We start from the raw sequence: 22151 nt of genomic DNA, 5'->3' as shown, positions 1-22151 counted from the left end.
CCTATAGTTCTTAGTTGTGGCTTTGTGTTTTTTTCCATAAGAAACTACTTCATTTGCTTTATGGTTTTTGGTCAATTACCAGAGCTCTCAAATGGTTGTTTTTGACAGTTTTCCCTAGCTGTGTGTCACTGCCTTTTGGGGATAGCATTTGCTGATCTCCATATTTTGCTATATCCAGATTCCTTCCCCTCTAGATTGACTTTTCATTAACAAAAAGTTTGAGAGGCTGTGTAGTAAGAATTTCCATTTATTGTGTACTCAGGATCACCAAAAGGTTAATGTTTTTGAACTAGACATTCAAAATAGAATTGTGGCATATTTTTCTATCACTTCCCTTGGGTTCCTAGACAATGGTTTTTGCTATTACTTTGTTTCATTAAAGATTTATTATTTATTTTGTATGATATTTGTTATATTAGGTAAATAAAATTTCTCTAGGATTATGAGGTAAGACATTTTTTGCATTCTTTAGTATTTTATTTTTAATTCTAATGCAGATTTTATATCAGCTAATAATAACAGTAACAAGAATTTATTGAATGCTTACATTGTTCAAACACTTTATATGTATGAAATCATTTAGTCCTAATAACTCTTTGAGTTAGTTATAGACATTATTTCCATTTTATAGGTAGGTAACCTTAAGTCATACACCTGTGGTGGAAGAGGTAGTAAATAGCTGAAAAGCAGTTTCTGTTAAGTGAGACTGTAAATAAAATCAACTTTGTCTATAAAATTTCTCAGGATAGTTGCAGCTTTTCTTAAGATTTGACTTGGATGTTATTTAAAGGATGGCTTAGTCTAGACTAGATGCTCTTCTTTTTGGAAAAAAATTCAGATATAAGCTATGATTTGAGTATTTTAATAAAGAAATAGAGTAATGTAAGTTCTTGCTTCTAAAGAAAATAATTATTTTTAAAGCTTCAGTTTGTTTAACTCTCTGGGAAGTAAAGTTGGGTCATTTGAGAGGGACCATTTAAAATTTCTCTTAAAGATATGCTGGCAGGGAGATTTTCCATTAGGTAAAGATGTTGAATTCTTTGTGCTGATGTAGAGAGGAAACAGGGTCTTGTGCTTCTCTTGGATTTTACTATCCTTGTAGGGCTTGGGGGCATAGAACTGTTGGTGAGAAGTAGAGGAAAGATGTGAAGGAGCAGAAGAGCTATTGTTATAATTAATTATAATTATTTAAGAGTTATAAGCCCTTATTATATCTGTGATAAGAGCAGTCCATAAAGCCACAGCACAAAATCACACCACCACCACTTGCCTGATAATAGCATTCTCCAGTTGCACATAGAGTAAGAGAAAATAGTCTTTAGAGGCCTGAATTTGCAAGTATAAATGTATAATGAAAATTAGGTCATTTGAAGAAATCAATTTATTCTTACCAAAAGTGTGTCTCTTTAATAAAAATATCTTAAATTTATTTAGTTTTGATTACATTGTATTTAAGTGTTTTTCAAATTTAAGGCACTTCTGAAATTGCCTGAGGTGCTGTGTGATAAATTGTAGTTTTTAATTTGATAAAATTAAATAACTTCCTAATGGAGTCCATCATTATTGGTGTTTTTGTTTAATGCACTTTTTTGCATTCATTTTAAGGCAAAATGAATACTTTTGATAGATTTAAAAAATACGCTGTTGTAAAAAGTCAGTTTATTATAAACATATAAATTACTGATAATATGTCTATTGAATCTTTTAGTAACACTGTTTTAGAGTACTTCCTATTTACAGTTATGCAGAAAATATAGTTTCCCTGTATTTCCCCTTTTCACTGAGTTTCCCCTGTTAACATCTTGCATTCGTGTGGTGCATTTGTTACAATTGATGAATGAATATTGATATTCCTGTTGGTTTTTTAATGGCAATTGTATGTAGTTTAATAGGTGAATAATTTCTTTAGTCCTTATATATTCTCAGTTAAGATAACTAGTGTTAATTTATTACTGATTTTTTAATACTCTTATTGACAATGAAACATGATTGCTCTGATCTTTTTAGGGTGGAATAATTAATGATGGTTCTGAGTTGATTGGTCCTGCTGAAGCTTATTCAGACTCCCCCATTGACAGCTTTCCTGAGTGTAGTACAGAAGGTAAGAGTTAAAAATTTTTTTTCATTTCAGTGGTTTTGTCACAGAAGACTATAAATCATATTTTTACTGCAGAAAATAGAAATAGGAATTTGAGAGTATTTCACTGATTCTGAGATTTTTTTCTTTACATTTAATATCACCGATATTGGGTCAATGACATCTGCATTTAATTGATGGCTTTTTTTCTTTCTTAGTGATATATAAAATAGTGGTTCATCCTACAATTAGTGACATCTAGAGTTGATGAGATATGGTATAATGAGTGTTCAGAATATGTGTTGTCTAGTATAAAAATGCCTTGCTATGATTTACTTAGCAGCATGTGACTTTTAGACAGTTACTTTTAAGACTGGCTTTAGAAGTCTGCCATGCACCCAGAAAGAATAAACCTAAGGCAGTTTTAGTGCTTTTGATGTTTTATAATAGCATGAATCTAAATCAAAGTAATTGTTGTATTTGTAATCATTTTAATTCAAGAATGGCCAGTCTCTTGTTTTAGTCCTCTGTTAAGTCATCCTAGAATTTTTATGAAGATTTAAAATACAGTAGTCCCCCTTGTCTGCGGGGGATACATTCCAAGATCCCCAGTGGATATCTGAAACCACAGACAGTACTGAGCCCTATATATACTATGTTTTTTCCTGTACCTATGTATAGACCTATGATAAAGTTTAATTTATAAATTAGGCACATTTATATGTTATAGTTTATAAATTTATGGCTCATAAAATAGTGGGAGATTAACAATAATAACAATAACTAATAAAAATAGAACAATTATATTTTCCTCTTTCTCAAAAGCTCTTACTATACTATACTTATCCTTCTGGTGATGATGTGAGATGATAAACTGCCTATGTAATGAGAAAAGTGAGGTGAATGATGTAGGCATGGTGACACGGCATTAGGCTAATTTTGATTTTCCCCTGAGTCATCAGGGGGATCATTTGCTTTTGGACCATGGTTGACTGTGGGTAACCAAAACTGCAGAATGTGGAACTGTGGATGAGGAGGGTCACTGTACATCCCTTTTGAGTTCTGGATTTCCTTAGCTAATTTTCTTCCAGGGAAGATTTTGAAGTTAAAATAGAGAGATTTGGGGATGGGGAAGGAGGAGTCTTTAAAACAGGTAACTTGTTTATAGGTGGCTTAGGTTTGGTTTATGTAAAAGTAAAACCATAGACTAGATAGTATTTCTTGAGATGCTTTATAAGTAAGAGTTTACGATTGCAGAAGATGCTTTATAACTCTATTTTGTTAGGTAGCCATAATCTCATTGCAGTGATGTTTTTGTGGGGCGATGTACTGGTGATACACATCAACAGACATAATGACAGATCTATTTCAGTAAATTCCAATCATGATTTGGTAGACGCAGCAAGTTCCCACCTTTTGTGTAGGTTGATGCACTTAAAATTTACTTTTCTTTTGGTGCTACCATATTGAGAAGTATTAGCTCTTGCTGTTTTTCATGGTGGCTTCCATTGACTTAAAAGCAGTCTGTTGATTTACACCCAGTGTTCTGTGTAATGTAGGGTACCTAAGGAACAGAGGTCTCCACTGGGTCCTCAATACCTTTCACTCCATTCAGAATCGTCTAAAGTGATTAAAAACATTGTTGACAGTAATTCTACTTTATAATCCATCATGTTTTTTTTGGAAAAAACATCTGTTCTCTCTGACCCTGTTTTGAGCTGACGTCTTTGCTAGGCTTTTGGAAAATCTAGTCCCTGCTTGGGATCCCAATGTGATTCTGTTTCTAGAACTAGTTTCCTTGGAAGGTGACTTCTGTGGGATGATCTGGATCTATCTTTTGCCTCCTGAGAGAGGAAGAAGGTGTTTTCCACCTGTAAAACGTGCTGATTCTGGGACACCCAATAGAGAACAAGTAGAGTTAGAAAGATCGGTAGGAGAGTATTCCATGAGGAGTACACGGCAAGTAGCAGAATGTTTCTTCTCTCTCTTTTTGTATTTTGATACAGGAAATGAAGGTTATGTGATTTGGGAACGGTTACATTCTTTAGATACCCATAATAAGCCTTCATTAGCAGGTGGGAGTCAGCCAAGGCAGTTCTGGGTGAGAGTGATGCAGAAATGTGTTGTCCTTTGCGGTAGTCTAGGAGAGAAGGGGAGGAGCTTTATTATTAGGAATGACTTTTCTTGGGATGGTTTTCTAAAATATGGAAAGCTGCTTGGGGGACAAAGGCAGCTGCATTAATGTTAAAGGAGATACAAACTAAAGCTCGGGTGAGCTTGTAATTCATTCTCCAAACTGGGACACTTCTGAGAATTAAAGAGGATGCTATTAATAGGTACAAGACAACAAGCGTAAGCCAGGCTATCTTGGGCAAACCCGGCAGTATGGGCCCCCCTAGCTAAAGTAGTTGTTGTAAAGTTTACCACTGAAGTTTCAGAAAGTTTGGTTTTCCTTGGAAGGATTTAACTTTAAGCAATGACCTTTCATGAGAGGACTTAGGACCAACACTTTTTTTTTTAAATGTTCTTGTTAACGTTTTAGTTAAAAAAGACAGAGAAGACTTATAATACCTGAAAATATTGATACTTTATCCTTTCAGTGCATAATTTAGTTTCTCAACTGTATTACCATCTCTGAAACACACTGTGATCCATAAAGATCCATAAACCATGAACTCGAAATGCTGTTGATGCTTGTTTTATACCCCCTCCCTTTATAAAAGTCTTTATGCCTTGGTAATCAGTCCTACTGAGAGACATCTTGTTGACAAATACAGCTCAGAGTGTCAGACAGCTTGTGAAATTCATTGTTATTGAGAGGGGAATGGACTTTTAAATATCATGAGATTGTTTGGCATACTGGGCAAGTGGAAGATTTACTTTGATACCAAAAGGTCTGCAAACCCCGGACTACCAAGGGAGAGGGTCTCCAGTGACAAAAGAGTAGAAAGCCGGTGCTGCCCAAGCCTCACAGGTGTGCCGTGGAAGTAGAGGGTTATAGTGGGTTTGTGGTGGCAAATGCCTGTGGTTTGGATTTAGAGCCAAAGGCTGAGGAGGCGGCTCAGTCCATAACTCCTCTGAATGTAGTATTTTAAATGGTGTTTTGAAGGTGGATTCATTTTTCATACTTGTGATTTCGTTTGCCACTGGAATGAGCCAGAGGGGCGAATCTTAATATACAGTCTGCTGCTTCGAGGTCTTTGAGTTCACGTTAGAATGACATGGCAAGTATATCACCTCTCAGAGAACAGATGTAGACGCTAAGTGATCATTATTTTTATTAGTACCATAAAAATGTAATCAACAGGTCTTAATTTACCTTGAAAGGAAGTTTCCTGAGGAAAACATAAAGAACTGGATTAGTGGTTTTTAAAATAATTATTTTATAGTTCAGTGGGATAGAGGAAATCCCTCTAAAGTTTCATAAAGCCAATGATCTGGTAAACATAGTTTATCTAATATAAAATGCAAAGTTATGAAATTATTCAATAAGTTTTTAGATAAAAAGTTAATATTATTTTATGTTTTAAAAATGAAATAAATGTTCAGCATTTTATTAAAAATAATAATAATAAAGAGAGAAATGTATCCATATATAAATCAAATATAAAAATCAAATGAGTATTCATATTTGATCTGTTTATAGTTCATAATGCATGAGCAAAACCGAAAGTTTCTGTGATGACTGCCCTTGTACTGTTCACCATGTAACTTATTCACTATGTAAGAATTTGTTCTCCATGTAAGAACTTGTTCGTTATGCTTCAGAAGATTGGAGACTGACGAAAACTAGGCTTGGGGTGGATTAATGATTGTGCATTGAGCATTGACTCCCCTATACAGAATTTTATTGTTGTTAACAACCATTTGATCAATAAATATGAGAGATGCCCTCACAAAAAAAAAAAAAAGTACACACTTCCAATTGTAAAATAAATAAATAACCGGGTTGTAATGTGTAGCATAAGGAATATAGTCAAAATATTGTAACAACTTGGTATGGTGATAGCTGGTACCTAGAATTATCATGTATATAAATGTTGAATCACTGTGTTGTACACCTGAAACTAATGTAATACTGTGCATCAACTACCCTTCAATAAAAAATAATTATCTACAAAAAAAAAAATAAATAAATGCTGGCTACTCTTTATCTCCTTTGTTCAGATAAATTAAACTATATTTTCTTAAAGATGAAAAAACATGTTAGCATCTTATTTTGGTTTCAAACTTTGATCTTTTTGTCTGAGTAAATTTAGCTATGAAGCTACTGTGGCATTTGTAGAAACCTAAGTGGTACATGAGAGTTGAGCTTCTGATATGTTTCCCTCAAATGTTGGCCTGTTTGAAGGATGTAGGTTTGCTTTACTGCTGTGCTGGCCTTGACACTGGGGCCTCTGATGTTGGTATAGTCTCGTCTGGTAACCTGTGTCATTTCCTTTTCCTAACACATTACTTGACGTCCTTTGCAGTTTTTGGAGGGACATTTTCCAGGTGTATGCAGCAAATAAGAGAAAATAATTAGGTGACTGTAACCATACAAATTGAAAGATCAGCTTCTTATATGTAGAAGATCCTAAGAGTGACTATTCTTAAATGTCTCCTGGAGTAGCCAAATCTACCTTTTTTTTTAAACTTGTAAATTGTGGATTGAGAGCTCCCCAAGTGCTCATTATAATAATTGTAGACACAAGAAAGGATCTATTAAACTGTCTTGAATTAGCCATTTTAGAATAAATGAGATGTACAGTTTGAGAATAGCATCTATTGCTGGTCTGTATCAAGGATCTCTTAAAAATACTCTCATTTTAAGATTTGTGTTCTTATTTGATGGCAGGTAATAATTCCATTATGCAGATAAGCATGAAGATTATAGTTGCACTGTGTTAAATTGAGTGATGTTGATTGTATTTAAAACAATAGAGTGGACTAATTAGAAAAGTATATGGTTAGTAGGTGAAAAAAATCTATCAAAATACCATTTTATTACTATTATATTTTCTTTTTATTATTTGTGTTATTTTCATTTAGTTGATTTGAAGTTGACACTGAGGCAGGATCATTTTAAAAAGGAGTGTAATTCGGTTGATTGGTTAATCAACAACCTTGATCAATTTTTTTTTTTTTAGAGTGCATCTCTCATATTTATTGATCAAATGGTTGTTAACAACAATAAAATTCTGTATAGGGGACTCAATGCACAATCATTAATCAACCCCAAGCCTAATTCTCAACAGTCTCCAATCTTCTGAAGCATAACGAACAAGTTCTTACATGGTGAACAAGTTCTTACATAGTGAATAAGTTCTTACATGGTGAACAGTGCAAGAGCAGTCAAATCACAGAAACTTTCGATTTTGATTACACATCATGAACTATAAACAATCAAGTCAGACATGATTATTCATTTGATTTTTATACTTGATTTATATGTGAATCCCACATTTCTCCCTTATTTTTTTTTAATAATAAACCTTGATCTATTTTTAAGACAAGTTTGAAGTCTGTGCGCTACGAGGTATAGTTTTAAGATAGCATTTAGAAAGCCTAATTGAAGGTTTTAAATTTAAAGTAGAATTTAGTACAAATTTCCACTAGGTGGCACTATGAGCACTCTAAATCTTACTGGGATTATTCTAGGCTTTCCTGTATTTAATGTTAAGAGTATGCTTGTTCAATATCTCTCTGTTTGTTTTTTGTTTTTGAATCCCTTGGCTAAGTCCTTTGGCTATTTCTTTTCTTTTTTTTCCCTTTTCCTCTTAAGTGCTTATCTACTTTTACTCATTGAGGATAATGTTTGGATAACTGGAGTTTAGGAGGTGGTTGGGGCAAATAAGAAAAAATTCATCATATGTCGTGGGGATGGTTTTTAGAGTAGAGGGAACATTAGAATGCATAGGTAAATCTCTTATTTACAATTAAAAATAGGAATTTCAGAGAAGTTAAACCATGTGCCTGAGGCAGTGAAGGCATGCCAGATATTTAATAGCGATCACAGAGCTATATTTTGAAGTGAAGAGATAACATTTTATGGAGGGGAAAGTAGTATTTGGTATACATACTCAGTGTGAGCTACGTGTGTGCTGATAATAGGTTTGACTTGTTGAGAATATTCTGGGCAGTTAGCATAAAAAGTTCATTAGGTTGGAGGGAAGCCAACACATAGAGAATTGTTGTTCTTGATAAAGTAACAGTATTTGGGTTATAATTGTGATTGATGTGTCATTTTCTGAGCTTATGCTGTTTTTTCACCAAATATATGGTAGATATTTTGATGCTGTTTTCATAAATTTTCAAGGGTAAAGCAAAGACATATCCTAAGGACATTAAAAATGTGAGGCGTCAGAGGAATGGTTTCAATTTAGCTGTTACTAAACGATGAGTTGGTTTTCAAATACAGAAATCTTAACTAGCATCAATTTTTAGATTAGGTGTTCACTTAAAATCATATTTATAAGGGCTTGTTTCTTAATGGAGATTGTCTTCTACCTCAGAGTGACCCTTGTTCTGTTGGCTAGATATCTTGCTTTATGTGTGAAGCATGAGTCATTGCTACTAGGAAAAGTAGAAATTTCATTTTGTTGACTGGCAATATTTGAACTTCAGGGCCCAGTGAAAGCTATCAGCTAATAATAATGAGGCCATGTATTTTATATATAGTCCACCATTCGAGACCACCTGTTGTTCTAAAGGAAACTGATTTCTTTTTGCAGATGGTCTTCAAACACAGATTTCTGATAGTTTATAGTATAAAGATTTATTCTGTGGCAACTCAACCTTTTCCCCAGGTGCCTGTCTTTCAGAGATGGTGTCCTAGACAGATTTCACTATACTGGCCTACTCTGAGCAGTTCAAAGCACAGAAGGTGAGGGTAGGTAGGTGAACTGGGATGCTATATAAACCCCTCATGTCTGTAGCTGCTTTTTAACCAGTCACCTGGGGTCCTCTAATGGCTCTGAGACGTGAATCTCTGTGATACGATCCTGGAGGGAGAAAGCTTTCATAGAACCTTTGACTCCCTCCACCCCCTACCATCCCTTCCAAAAAAAGACTTAGGTCTTTGACTTGATAGTGTTGGTGAAGGACGCACCTTTTACTCTCATGATGGCCCAGAGAGCCCCTTTAAACATGGATTAACTTCAACTTGATTTAACTTTTGACAAATAGTCTCTGTATTATCAATTGTTGCCCTGCCTTAACTGAAACCTTTTACTTGCTTGCCACACCCTATATCTTCTTAACTTTCTGGGTTTTAGGGAGCTAGTCTCCACTTCATGTAATGTTTATATATAGCTTTGTATAAGGTTGAATGACAGGATCATGATTTCAAGGAGTTGAGCAAGTACTGTATTAAGTAGATATATTATAAAATGAATAAACTAGGTACTGAGTATTTGTGTGTGTGTGTGTGTGTGTGTATGATTCATTGCTGTGGTGAAGAAGGGGAGTGTTCTTGAGCTCCCCTTGGGGAATACTTTATTGAGAAGAAGGGGATTTAGAAATTGTTTAAATATGGAAGAAAAAGATATCAGAGTATGGTTGAGGAGACATGATAGGGTTAGGCTTTTCAGGTATGGTAGGGTACAATTTAAGAAGAGAATTGAAACAGCAAGATAGGCAGGGAGAAAGTGTCGAGGGTTAGTCTGCTTTAAACAGATCTGTCTTCTTTATAATCATTTATGTCTTCTCTCAAGTTAGGAATTCTTTGGCACTGGCTGCTGGATGTTTCACACTGGCCTCTTTCATAAATGATGTCTGAATAACATATCTTTATTCTCGAGTTCCCAATTTTAGCTCTTGTTTAATCTCTTTTGATACCCTTCATATATAGAGTCATAAGGGCTTGTCTTGTAAGGAGTATGGTAAGAGTCACCTGTAATCCCACCATATAGAAAATATTATTAATGATTAGTGTACCTTTGTAGCCTTTTTTTCCTGTTTTTAAATTAAAATTATACACACATATATATAGCTCTACAGTTTTTGCATAATAGATCATGAATACTTTAGCATTAAATATTCTTCTAGAACATACTTTTAAATACGTATAATATTTTATCATAGGGATGTACCATAATCCCCTATTGTTAGGAATTTGTTATTTCCAAGTTCTCACTAATTTTTGTGATATTCTTGTATATAGATCTTTTTTCATATCTGATTGTTTTTGGTATAAATTGTTGACTTTCTGGGTCAGTGATACAAGCCTTTTTTTTGCACCTGATAATGCATTGCTAAATTGTCCTCCAAAAAGGTTAAACCAGAAGTCTTTTTGTTTTCCCTTTGCTTATCTCAGTTAGGCTAAAAACATTCCTCTTCCTCAACTGCTAGTTTTTATTTGTTTATTTACTTTGAAAGATTCTTCATTTAGAATTAGGTAGAATTTGAAAAGGAAACAATTTGTATAGAATATTTATTACTTTATTTTTACTATCTTTCTCCCTAGGTATTTGGATGGTCTTTTCTTACCTAGTTTCATTTAATCATGATTTATTTTGCTAATAAAATAAGTTTGGAAAGGTAAGAGGAAATATGACTATGTCAGTAGAGTTCTGTGGTCAAAAGTCAAGAAACTGAGTACACATAACTTTACCCTTCTGCCCTTTGGTATTATTGTTCTTGGTAGAAAGGAAAATCAGGCAAAGCATAGAACGGTACAACGTGATAGATGATGTGAAGGTTATAGTGACAAGACACGGGAGAGCAGATAAAAGATGTTTAGCAGCATTTCCTTTCTTTTGTGATTAACTGTATAAGTCAGAGCATTTTTTTGAGCTTTACCTATTTTTTAATTTCAGTGGACCAGGTTGTAGAAAGATACCATTTAAGGAAATGTGCATTGAAATATAGAAAATACTTAAAATTATTTTTAAAAACTGTTAATAAGTAATTTCTCAGAACAGTGGCTAAGTAATTTTGTAAATTGCTGTAAAAGATTTTGATTTTGAAGTACTCTCTGTATAGTTGAAATGTCAGAGAAGTGAAAAGATCTCCATCAGGTCCAGTGAATCTCATGTGAGATTGTGGATTTAATGAAATCTGTTGCTTTTAGAGGACAAAATTAGTTGTTTATGGACATTCTAAAGTTTTGGAAAAAACCCTGAAAACAGGATACGTTGATAGGGTGCCAAAGTAGTGTCTAAAGCTGATTTGAAATTTGAGCTTAGATGCCAGTAACATGCTTTTACCCTAACTAACTTTATTTGATATGAAGTAAGCAATTTCAGTCTATAATAGGGGTTGACATACTGTGGCCCATGGGCCAAATCTGGCCTGCCACCTGCTTTTCTATGATCTAAAGGTAAGGATGGTTTTTACATTTTTTAAACGTTGACAGAATTCAAAAGAATATTTTTTTATGACATGAGAAAATTATACGGAATTCAGATTTCAACATCCATAACTAAAATGTTACTGGGAAGCAGCCATGCTTATTCATTTATATGTTGTCTGCTGCTTTTGAACTACAACAGCAGAGTTGATTGGTTGTGACAGAGATCATATGGTCCACAAAGCCTAAGATGTTCATTCTCTGCCCCTCAGGACAAAAAAGGGATCAGTTTGTCTGTCCTTGTTCTAGGTGTATAGTCTAATCCACCTTTAATTTTGATTTAATATATGATCCTGAGGAAGTAATTTTCTTCTTAATATATTTTCCAAGAGACTTGGCACTCAGTATTCAGTGGTGATGTAGATCTCAGTTGTTTCCAAACTTAGTTTTTATATAACCCTACTGTCAGTCTTATTTAATGATACAGATCAGTGGCTCTCCTAATCTAGTCTTTAAACCCCTTTCTGTTCCTTTTCAGTGGGTCCCCAAGGGAGAAACTGTTTTTATAATAATGTAGGAAGTTATTTGCTGGTTTCATTGTGTTGCCATTTACACTGATAATGCAGAAACAGTGGTGGGTAAAACTGTTGTGTCTGAGCATGAATCAAGACAGGGACATCAGACCATAACAGTAATCATTGTACATACTTGTAATACCAAGTGCTAATTCTACCTAAGAATGGCCTTGATAAAACAGTAAATACTTAATTTTATTAAAACTGAACCCCTTGGTACATGTCCTTTTGCTATGCTGTGTGGAAAGCATGCATAATGGAAAGTATACATAAACCACTTCCACATAGTGAACTACGTGGTGGTTGTCCTGAGGAAAATCTCTTGAATAGTTTGAACCTTGAACTAGCCGATTTTTTTCCTGGGATGCAATTTTTGCTTCAAAGAATGATTGACAAACTATCATTATTCAGATATTTGGCAAATATTTTTTTGAAAGTGAATGAACTGAGCGAACACTTAAAGGAAAACAACTGATTATTTGTTGCCAATGAAAACTTAGAGTTTTCAACCCCAAATTAGTACTTTGGATAACTTGCATTTACTACTTTGAGCTTGACAGTTTCCCAGTGCTTAAAAAATATTCTGATGAGATTGGTGGTGACAGTAAATATGTGATTATTTTGCGGGGATATTGTAATAATGAAATTTGTCACCATTTCAAAGATATGTTTAACTCAGAGAACCAAGATTTTCAAAATGACCAATGTGTGATGTTGCAAAGTCATGCATGGACAAAAGATCCAACCAGCATACAAGACAGACCAATGGATTTGCATGTAAGAAAAACAAATTTCTTCAACAGGAATTTATATTTTACATGGCAGCTAAGCTTTAAGAAACTGCTACTTGTCAAGTTTTGGTGTAGTATCAAAAAACAGTGTCCACAATTATTTGGAAAGGTTACTAACAGATTCACCCCATTTTCAGTTACATATCTATATGACCTTTTCTTCAAATCTTTCAACCAGAACAACCTGTGACAACAGATTGAGTACAGAATCAGATAGGAATATCTAGCTAAGATGGATCTGTTAACAAGATTTGCAAGAATGTAAAACAGTGCTATTTATTGCACTAAATATTTTTTACGTTTGGAAAATAGTTGTTCTTTATAAAAATTATGTTAACATGTAGTGGGCTTCGATGTTTAACTAAAAAATTTTTTAGTCTATTTTCTAACTATCAAGCTTGGTAAGTATTTATAGACATAATCCCATAAACAAAAGTTCTTTGAGGTCCTTAGTAATTTTTAAGACTATGAAGGGATGTCATAAGACCAGAAAGTTTAATAACCTGTTGTACATCATACTCAGTTATCATGAGATCAGTTATGTGAAATGGAAGAAGTAATTTTCATTGCTAAATGTTTCAATAGCACCTGTGAATCATTTTCTATTAGAAAACTATGATGCAACACAAACCAAAGCACTCTCTAAAAGCTTGTGGAAGAGGCTGAAACAAAAATTTCTAAAAATTCAGTCCTCAACAAAAACCCTAAATGGCATGTATCTGAAAGATGTGGATGGTTACCTAAAAGCACATCCCTGAGGATACATTATGTAATAGTTAAATAATTTGATGTAACTGCTCTAATAGCTACAATTTAACCATCGTCTGTTATACGTCATATGTGTTAACTCTGTCCCTAATTTAAAGCCCTGCACAGTAAGTAATATTAAGTAACTTGCTGTTTGTCACATAGTTTAAGTGTCAAGAGCTAGGATTCCAGCACTTTTTATCTTACCCTAAAGCTCTTACTGTTTTCCCTTTATCATAATGCTGTTGTTCACAGCAACTGTGTATATAAGCATCAGCTTTCTGTAAACAGTTTATGAAAAGTTCTGTGGTAAAGGCTTTTTGATAACAAGGTTAGACAAAGACTTGTCTTCAGTTCTAGTTTGATAATTGTTAAGGAGATTGTCTTCCAGAGTTATAAAGACTGTAAAAATGAATGAACTAAACTGAAGCAAATTGCTAGACACTGACTTCCACCTGTAAATTACAGCCTTCTTCATTGACTTGCATACTATGAAAAAAATGGTCAGCATGATTTATATTCTTTTGGCTGGTTCTCAATTTAATATCTGTTTACTGTTGTGATCATATTTCTAGGCTTCTCCAGTGACAGTGATCTGATATCTCTTACTGTTGATGTGGATTCTCTTGCTGAGTTAGACGATGGAATGGCTTCCAATCAAAATTCTCCTATTAGAACTTTTGGTCCCAATCTTCCTTTGGATTCTTCAGCACTAGGTGCTGTTGCTTCTGACAGCGAACAGAACAAAACAGAAGAAGAACGGGAAAGTCGTAGCCTCTTTCCTGGCAGTTTAAAATCCAAGCTTGGCAAGAGAGATTATTTGGAGAAAGCAGGAGAATTAATAAAGCTGGCTTTAAAAAAGGAAGAAGAAGACGACTATGAAGCTGCCTCCAATTTTTATAGGAAAGGAGTTGACTTACTCCTAGAAGGTGTTCAAGGTACAATTTTATCTGTATTGATATGTTTTGGTATGTTATATTGGTATCTGGGAAAAAAGTATGTACATATAACTATCATATGTACAGTCCTATGTAAAAACAAGATTAAAAATGGGAAACTACTGAAGATTAAATGACCTAAGTATGGATGTATATATATATACTTTTAGTTAACAATATCAAAGATACTTAACACTCTACTTTGATCAATTAATCAACAAAAACAGGATTAAAAAAACAAGTTTCCACATTTCTTGTATGAATAATAATGTTTTTTTTTTTTCTGACATGGCCAGTGTTGTACCAGCCTTCACCTCTCTTGGGAGTATTTGTAAAGATTCTTTACTCTCGGTGGCTTGAAGACATGACATGAAATGGGCTTTTAAACTGAGCGTAAGGGGCTCCTGGATTTGCCTACTGTTCTGTTCTTTGTTGGTTGCAGTAAATTCTCAGCTAGTTAATGGGGGTGTTACTGGACATGTAGAGCTGAATATTGCTGAGTGTCTGTAAGTAGAACTTACCTTTTTTTCAAAGCATCAGTTTTTGTTTTAGTCATTTGTCTTTTCCTTATAGAAGCAGAGTGACGCGTACTGCAGCTGGTTACGTGACTTTCTGGACACAGTGATCACAGGGTGATGGGACCTTCTTCCAGTATTCTTCTTTCTGGAGAAGTCATTTTCATTGTCCTGTGATCTTTGACTTGAGATTTCCACAGTCTCCTGTATTATGAACACTTTTTTATTACAGTACTCCCACTATCACTATGTGTGTTGTTCTGCGGTCCACAAGCGTTTGTTTTACTCTAACTAAAGTATACATTTTCAGTCTTCTGTTGTGATGTAAAGTTTGCTAGGGGAGCATTCTGGTCTTAAAGATCTATTCATTTTTCTTCTTTGTCTTAACTCTTACTTGGGACTGGGAGTTTAAAATGGGGATGAATTGTAAACAATTGGCTCTGATATTTTTCCCTTTTCTTTTTAGATAACTGTGCTAAGACATTGTTAGTGTTTAATTGACACAGATAAAACATTACTGGGATTTTTTTCTGTCTAAAAGTTATTTGCATTTAACTGTGGAACACTTCATAATGTTACCACTTGATGGCACCAGAAAAATAAAAATCTTTCCTTTGGAGTGAGAATTATGGATGTGAATCAGCAAATAAGAAAAAACATATCAATTAGTTTTTAATGATTATGGTGGTGACTTTTTTCTCCACTAGAACTTGATACAAAATCTACTAGACCTCTGTCTTAAGAAGTGTTACCATTTAAGCATATTTTTCCTGTTTAATATATATGCCCGTCTTTCTTAAAGCACAATATCCGTTCCTGCCCTGGTTGGTTTTTGTTGTTAATGTGCCATCAAGTTGACCAAGTTACAATTGACTAGTTGCTTTTAGCCTTTTATTTTTTTATTTATAAGGAGATCAATATTATTCATACAAACTGGAATTGCAACCACAGATTTCTAATTTTTAAAATAAACCTCTGTTTCACTTCTTACGGTTGTATAGCAGTGTGTCAAATATAATGTCAGAGCAGTGCTTCTGACTTCATGATTCTATTTAAAAGTACACTATCACCACCTAACAGGCAATATAAACAGTATTTAAAAAAAATTTTCTCCAGTTTTAATGAGATGTAATTGACATATACCATTGTATTAAAGATGTATAACATAATGCTTGGTGTATGTATATATTGTGAAATGATTACCAAAATTAGTTTAGTTAATATCCATCACCTCACTTAGTTTACAAATTTTTTTTTCTTGTGATGAAACTTTTAAGATCTACTCTCTTAGCAACTGTCAAATATACAATGCAGTATTGTTAATTATTGCACGTTACATTCCCAGAACTTGTTAATCTTATACTTTTTGACTGTCTTCACTCATTTCAACTACCCCCACTCCCTGCCTCCAGCAGCCACCAGTCTGTTTCCTGTATCTATGAGTTTGGTTCATTTTAGATTCCATATATAACTGAGATCTTATGGTATTTGTCTTTTTCTGTCTGACTTATTTTATTAATATAATGCCCTCAAGGTCTATTCATTCTGTTGCAAATGGCAGGATTTCTTTCCTTTTTATGGTCGAATAATATTCCACTTTACACACACACACACACACACACACACACACACTGTACCTCCCATGCACCCTACCCATTTTCTTATTTATCCATCAAGTTATGCTTAGGTTGTTTTGTGCCTTGGCTATTGTAAATAATGCCACAAAGAACGTGGGGGTTTATGTATCTCTTTGAGATAGTGATTTTGTTTCCTTTGGATATGCATCTAGAAGTGGAATTGCTGGGTCATATGGTGGTCCTATTTTTAATTTTTTGAGGAGCCTCCATACTGTTTTCCATAGTGACTGCACTAATTTACATTCCCACCCACAGTGTACAAGAGTTCCCTTTCCTTTATGTCTTTTTGAAGGTAACCATTCTAACATGTGTAAGGTAATAATGTCATTGTGGTTTTGATATGTATTTCCCTGGTGATGAGTAATGTTAAGTACTTTTTCATATACCTGTTCAGCATTTGTATGTCTTCTGTGGAAAAGTGTCTATTCAGTTTTTCTGCCTGTTTTTAAATCAGATTTTCTTTTTCTATTGAGTTGAATGAGTTCTTTATATATTTTGGATGTTAACCCCTTATTAGATACATAATTTGCAAATATATTCTCCCATTTGGTAGGTTGCCTTTTCGTTTTATTAATGGTTTCCTTTGCTGTGCAGAAGCTTCTTAGTTTGATGTAGTTCTCCTGGTTTATTTTTGCACCAAAACCTTTGCTTTTGGTGTCAGATCCAAAAAGTCATTGCCAAGACCTGTGTCAAAGAGCTTACCCCTGTATGTTTTCTTCTAGGAATTTATAGTTTCAGGTCTTATGTTCAAGTCTTTAATCCATTTTGAGTTGATTTTTGTGTATGGTATAATGTAAGGGTCCAGTGCCATTTTTTTTGCATGTGGTCGTCCATTTTTCCCAACACCATTTATTGAAGAGAATGTCCTTTCCCTAGTGTATATTCTTGCTTCCTTTGCCAAAAATTAATTGACCATATATATGTGGGTTTATTTCTAGGCTATCTTGTCCATAAATATTGTTCCATTGATCTGTCTGTTTACTGCCAATAACATACTGTTTTGATTACTAAAGCTTTGTAATATAGTTTGAAATTAGGAACTATGACTCTTCCAGCTTTGTTCTTATTTCTAAAGATTGCTTTGGCTCTTTGGGGTCTCTTGTGGGTTCATGCAAATTTTAGGATTGTTTTTTCTACTTCTGTGAAAAATGCCATGTGTTTGTCAATATGTTTCATTGGTAATTTGTAGTTTTCAGTACACAGAATTTTTACCTCCTTGGTTAAATTTACTCCTAGGTACTTTATTATTTTTTATGAAGTTGTAAAGGGTGTTGTTTTCTTAATTTATCTTTATGATAGTTCATTGTTAATGTGTAGAAATGCAATTTGTTTTTCTATATTGATTTTGTATCCTGCAACTTTACTGAATTCACTTTTTCTAATTTTTGGTGGAGTTTTTAGAGTTTCATATATATATGTGATATCATGTCTTCTGCAAATAGAGACAGTTTCACTTCTTCCTTTCTGATTTAGATGCCTTTTATTTTCGTTTTCTTGCCTAATTGCTCTGGCTAGAACTTCCAACACTATATTGAGTAAAGTGGCAAAAGTGGGCATCCTTGTCTTATTCCTGGTCTTAGAGGAAAAGGTTTCATCTTGTTACCATTGAGTGTGATGTTGAGTAAGATGTATGGTATTCTTTAATTTGTGGGAAAATTTGGTGCTCTAGCTTGTGAGCTGACTTGATATTTATGAGCAGATGAGATGTTTCCTTGGGGAAAATTTGTTCTGCTGTGATAGACTGTCATTGAAACATCACTATAACCGATAATACCTGTGAGTTACTTCAACTCTTGCTATAAGAATTGTTCCTGTGACCTTGGCTTGGAATGGCATGCTTTATAATAAAATAATTAGTTCTGGATTTGTAATAATACAGAAAAATAACCTTTCAAAGCAAAGTAGAAGTGCTTTATACGGGGGTTCTTATGAGTTGCAAATTTTGTTATTCTAAATACTAACTATTTGTCCTAACTAAAGTATTCATTCTAGAGGAGTTTTATCTGGGTTGTTTGTAGATCTGATAAAGATGGTTTGATGTTTTTCTTACTTAACTGATGTTTGCACAGCTGAGACTAGATGCAAAACACAATAGCAGCATTTCTATTTGCCCATCCAGCAGAATAAAAACATACCCTGATAGTGATAACTTTGAATTCTCCTTTTGAGCCTGGCGCTTTGCTTATTCCCTCAGTCTAGCACTGGCTCTTGAAATTAACATATCCTCTCCTCAGACTCTAAGCCCTCAGGTCTTTATGGATTTAAGAGAGAGAACCCAAAAGTCAAAATTAAAGGGACCAACTTTAATCTTTAAGAGAATGTTTCAGTACATATCCTTTCATTTCTATCTTATTTATATATTTCTGCAAGTGGCTGATATGATTAATCTGTATCCTCAATGTGGGCTTGTTGGAATAATTGTGATAATATAGAGTGGCAAATGGATGACATAAAGGTATTAATGAAATTTTTAAATAACAATGATAATTTATTATCTATTACATGCCTGTCACTACAGAGTTTTTTCTAGCATTATTTTTAACCCTCAGAGCAAGCCTATAAACTGAACTTTGGGTGGTCATACTGGGCTTTGTGTAAGGTCACCAAAATTTCGAGGGTGCAAACATTTAATGTAATGATTCTAAAAGCTTGGCACCTAGTTAGCAAGAATAATTATTTAAAACAGGAAGCTACCAGATGGTGAGCATTTTTAGTAACACCCATCTGTGGGCTGCATTATGAATTACAGAGTTGATTTGGGAGCTGGTTTTTAGTTCGTTCCAGGTGCCATAATTGCTGGTTAATTGTGTTTGTTTATTGTATTTATAAGGTAGATACTGTAATCCCCATTTTATAGGTGGAGAAAACAAGACTTAAAGTAGCAGTTTGTTCAACAACATAAGCCAGTAGAGTTTCAGCCAGGATTTAAATCTGGGTCTTTCTGAATTCAAATCTTGTCTTCTTTCCACTCTGCCATGATACTTCTCATACATTTCTCCCCTAATTAGATAACTTTTAAAATGGAGAAGCAGTTACTTCTTCTCTAGTATTAAATATCTTTAAACTTTGAGTGTTTATTCTTTTTCCTTCTACCTATTTGTTTGCTCGTTCAACCATCTATCCATATAGCTGACCATTCAATAAGCTTTTATTCCTTTTATGTACCAGGTACTGTGATAGTGAATAAAAAATGTTTTTTTGTGAAAAAAACGTAAAACAAAATTCAGTGATGGCCTTCAAAATGAGATCTCTTCATTTCTTTTTAAATATCCTGCATTCATTATGACTCTCACAGTGCATAGTTCCTGGATGTTGTTGATATCTAATTTTTCTTTGACAGCTTTTGGTATTTTTGACCAATGAGACTGTCTGATGTTACTACTTTGCTAAGAGATACCAACAATGTTTTGTAATTTTCTTCCTGGTTAATGGTATAATAAGTAATACCAAGCCATTTTTCATAGATTAACCCATCCCCGGGTACATGTATGGTAGATTCTCATGTAAATGTATGGTAGATTACATGATTCTCACTGTAATTCAAAAAATTCACAGTGTATCTCAAAAACTGTGGCCTCATGTGCTGGGGTACTACATCATTCCGGGTCTCATACTGAGTCTTGACTATTCTTTCCCTTCCCACAATGAGGAATAGAATTCCTGGAGAAACCAGAGACTCACATATACTTCTAGATTTCATTTGAGTCACTTAGACTAGCTCAGAATTGTGGAGTTGGTTCTAGAACATGTTTCCAGGCCCTATGAATATGATTAGTCTCTGTGCTGATAGTGACTTACACTGAAATGAGGTAAGAAGCAGTTTTGGCTACTGATTTATTCCTTTGAGTGAGAGTTGCTCAAATAGTAGGAAACCAAACAAATAAACTTGTTTTCCTTAGAGTAGATGGGTATATGAGAAAGGAAGTAGTAAGTCTGTGTTTGATAAAGGGAAATAAATCACATAATTTCCTATTGTTGAATTTCAGAAATGAAAATGTATAACTTCAAAATATAATTTATTTTTGTTTATGGTGTTTGTTAACTCTGAAAAATTTATGAAAATATTGTCTAGTCCACTTTATCTTTAAAGGATTGCCTAGTTCAGTGCAAAATGTGGTATAGTATAAAGCTAGTAAGACCAAAAACAATTGTTTTTAATAGGCAATGTTGGATTGCCTTCTGTTGCATCAGCTCCTAGCTTTTTTGATTTATGATCTCCTTGCCACAGAGATTTTAATCTCAAAAAGAACTTTGTTGTTTTTTAATATTGTTTTGATTATTCAGGTCCCCTTACAACTCTATGTAAATTTGAAATCACCTTTTTTTAAAAAAAATTGAGGAATAATTGACACATTTTATTTATTTTTAGTTCTTTAGAAAATCAGCTTCTTTATTTCTATAAAAAAGGCAGTTGGAATTTTGATAAGGATTGCATTAAATCTGTAAATCAATTTGCAGAGTGTTGCCATCTTAACAATATTAAGTCTTCCAAACCATGAACTGAGGATGTGTTTCCATTTCTTTAGATTTTCTTTAATTTCTTTCAGGAATATTTTGTAATTTTCAGTGTATGAGTCTTTCACTTCCTTGGTTAAATCTATTCCTAGATATTTGTCCATTGAAATGCTATTGTAAATGGAATTATTTCATTTACTTCTTTTCAGATTGTTCGTTTGTGGTGTATAAAAATACACGTGATTTCTGAAAGTTTATCTTGTATCTGGCAACTTGCTGAATTCCTTAATTAGCTCTAGTAGTTTTTGTTTTTGTGTGTGGATTCTTTAGTGTTTCTATATGTAGGATTATGTTGTCTGTGAATAGACAATTCTACTTATTCTTTTCAATGTGGATGTCTATTTCTTTTTCATACCTGATGCTCTGGATAGAACTTCTGGTACAATGTTAAGTAACACTGAGAAAGTTAGTGCTCTTGTCTTATTCTGGATCTTACTGGGAGAGCTTTCATTTTTTTTTTTTTACCACTGAGTATGATACTGGTTTTTCATAGATGTCCTTTATCATGTTAAAGAAGTCCCCTTCTATTCCTAGTTTTCTGGATGTTTTTTTCATGAAAGAACATTGGATTCTGTGAGATACCTTTTTTGCATCAGTTGAGATGATCATGTGTGTGTGTTTTTCCCTTATTCTGTTTATGTGGTGTATTACATTGATTTTCTTATGTTGAACCACTCTTGTGTTTCTGGGTTAAACCCACTTGCCACAGAGATTTTAATTTCAAATTTAAATTTGCTTATACATTTTAGCATCTTGTTTATTTCCATCATTGCAATACAATTGGAAAAGAAGGGGCTGTTCATTAAAGTATGAAACTACTTGTCCATGTTAATATAGAAGTTGGTATCTTACTTTTCAAAGAAGAGCAGTATTAAGTCCCAAATGCTTCATTTATGAAAAATGCCACTGCCTTTTCTGTTTTAGAAAAAAACATGTGCACTTCACTGTAATTCATTAAATTTCCTTAGTTGAAAATTTTGACGCCTTAACTATTTTGAAATTGGCTGGAAGAAAGCATTTTAAAACAGTAAAACTCAGATTAAAAAAAAGATTTGAAACTATCTGAATATGCAAGATATTCTGTT

The 22151-nt window shown here is 33.8% G+C and overlaps 1 protein-coding gene across 12 annotated transcripts in view; it reads left to right on the top strand.

Moving 5' to 3' along the window:
• Window positions 1-22151, top strand: part of RPS6KC1 (ribosomal protein S6 kinase C1) — a 307376-nt gene that overhangs the window by 59885 nt on the left and 225340 nt on the right. For 9 of the 12 annotated variants that reach the window (XR_008999393.1, XM_057507968.1, XM_036912511.2 and 6 more), the window contains 2 exons: window positions 2008-2101; window positions 14037-14399. Coding sequence is in view for 11 of the 12 variants with exons in the window: in XM_057507968.1 (XP_057363951.1) it covers window positions 2008-2101; window positions 14037-14399 (457 nt within the window). In the remaining variant the exon portion in view is untranslated. The remainder of the gene's footprint in view (window positions 1-2007; window positions 2102-14036; window positions 14400-22151) is intronic. The other 3 variants (XM_057507972.1, XM_036912515.2, XM_057507970.1) reach the window with 2 other exon arrangements.

The sequence above is a fragment of the Manis pentadactyla genome, chromosome 9 (assembly GCF_030020395.1).
Source record: "Manis pentadactyla isolate mManPen7 chromosome 9, mManPen7.hap1, whole genome shotgun sequence".
Taxonomy (NCBI): domain Eukaryota; kingdom Metazoa; phylum Chordata; class Mammalia; order Pholidota; family Manidae; genus Manis; species Manis pentadactyla.
Note: the sequence above shows the minus strand (reverse complement) of the source record. Positions and strands in the feature narration are given on the sequence as shown.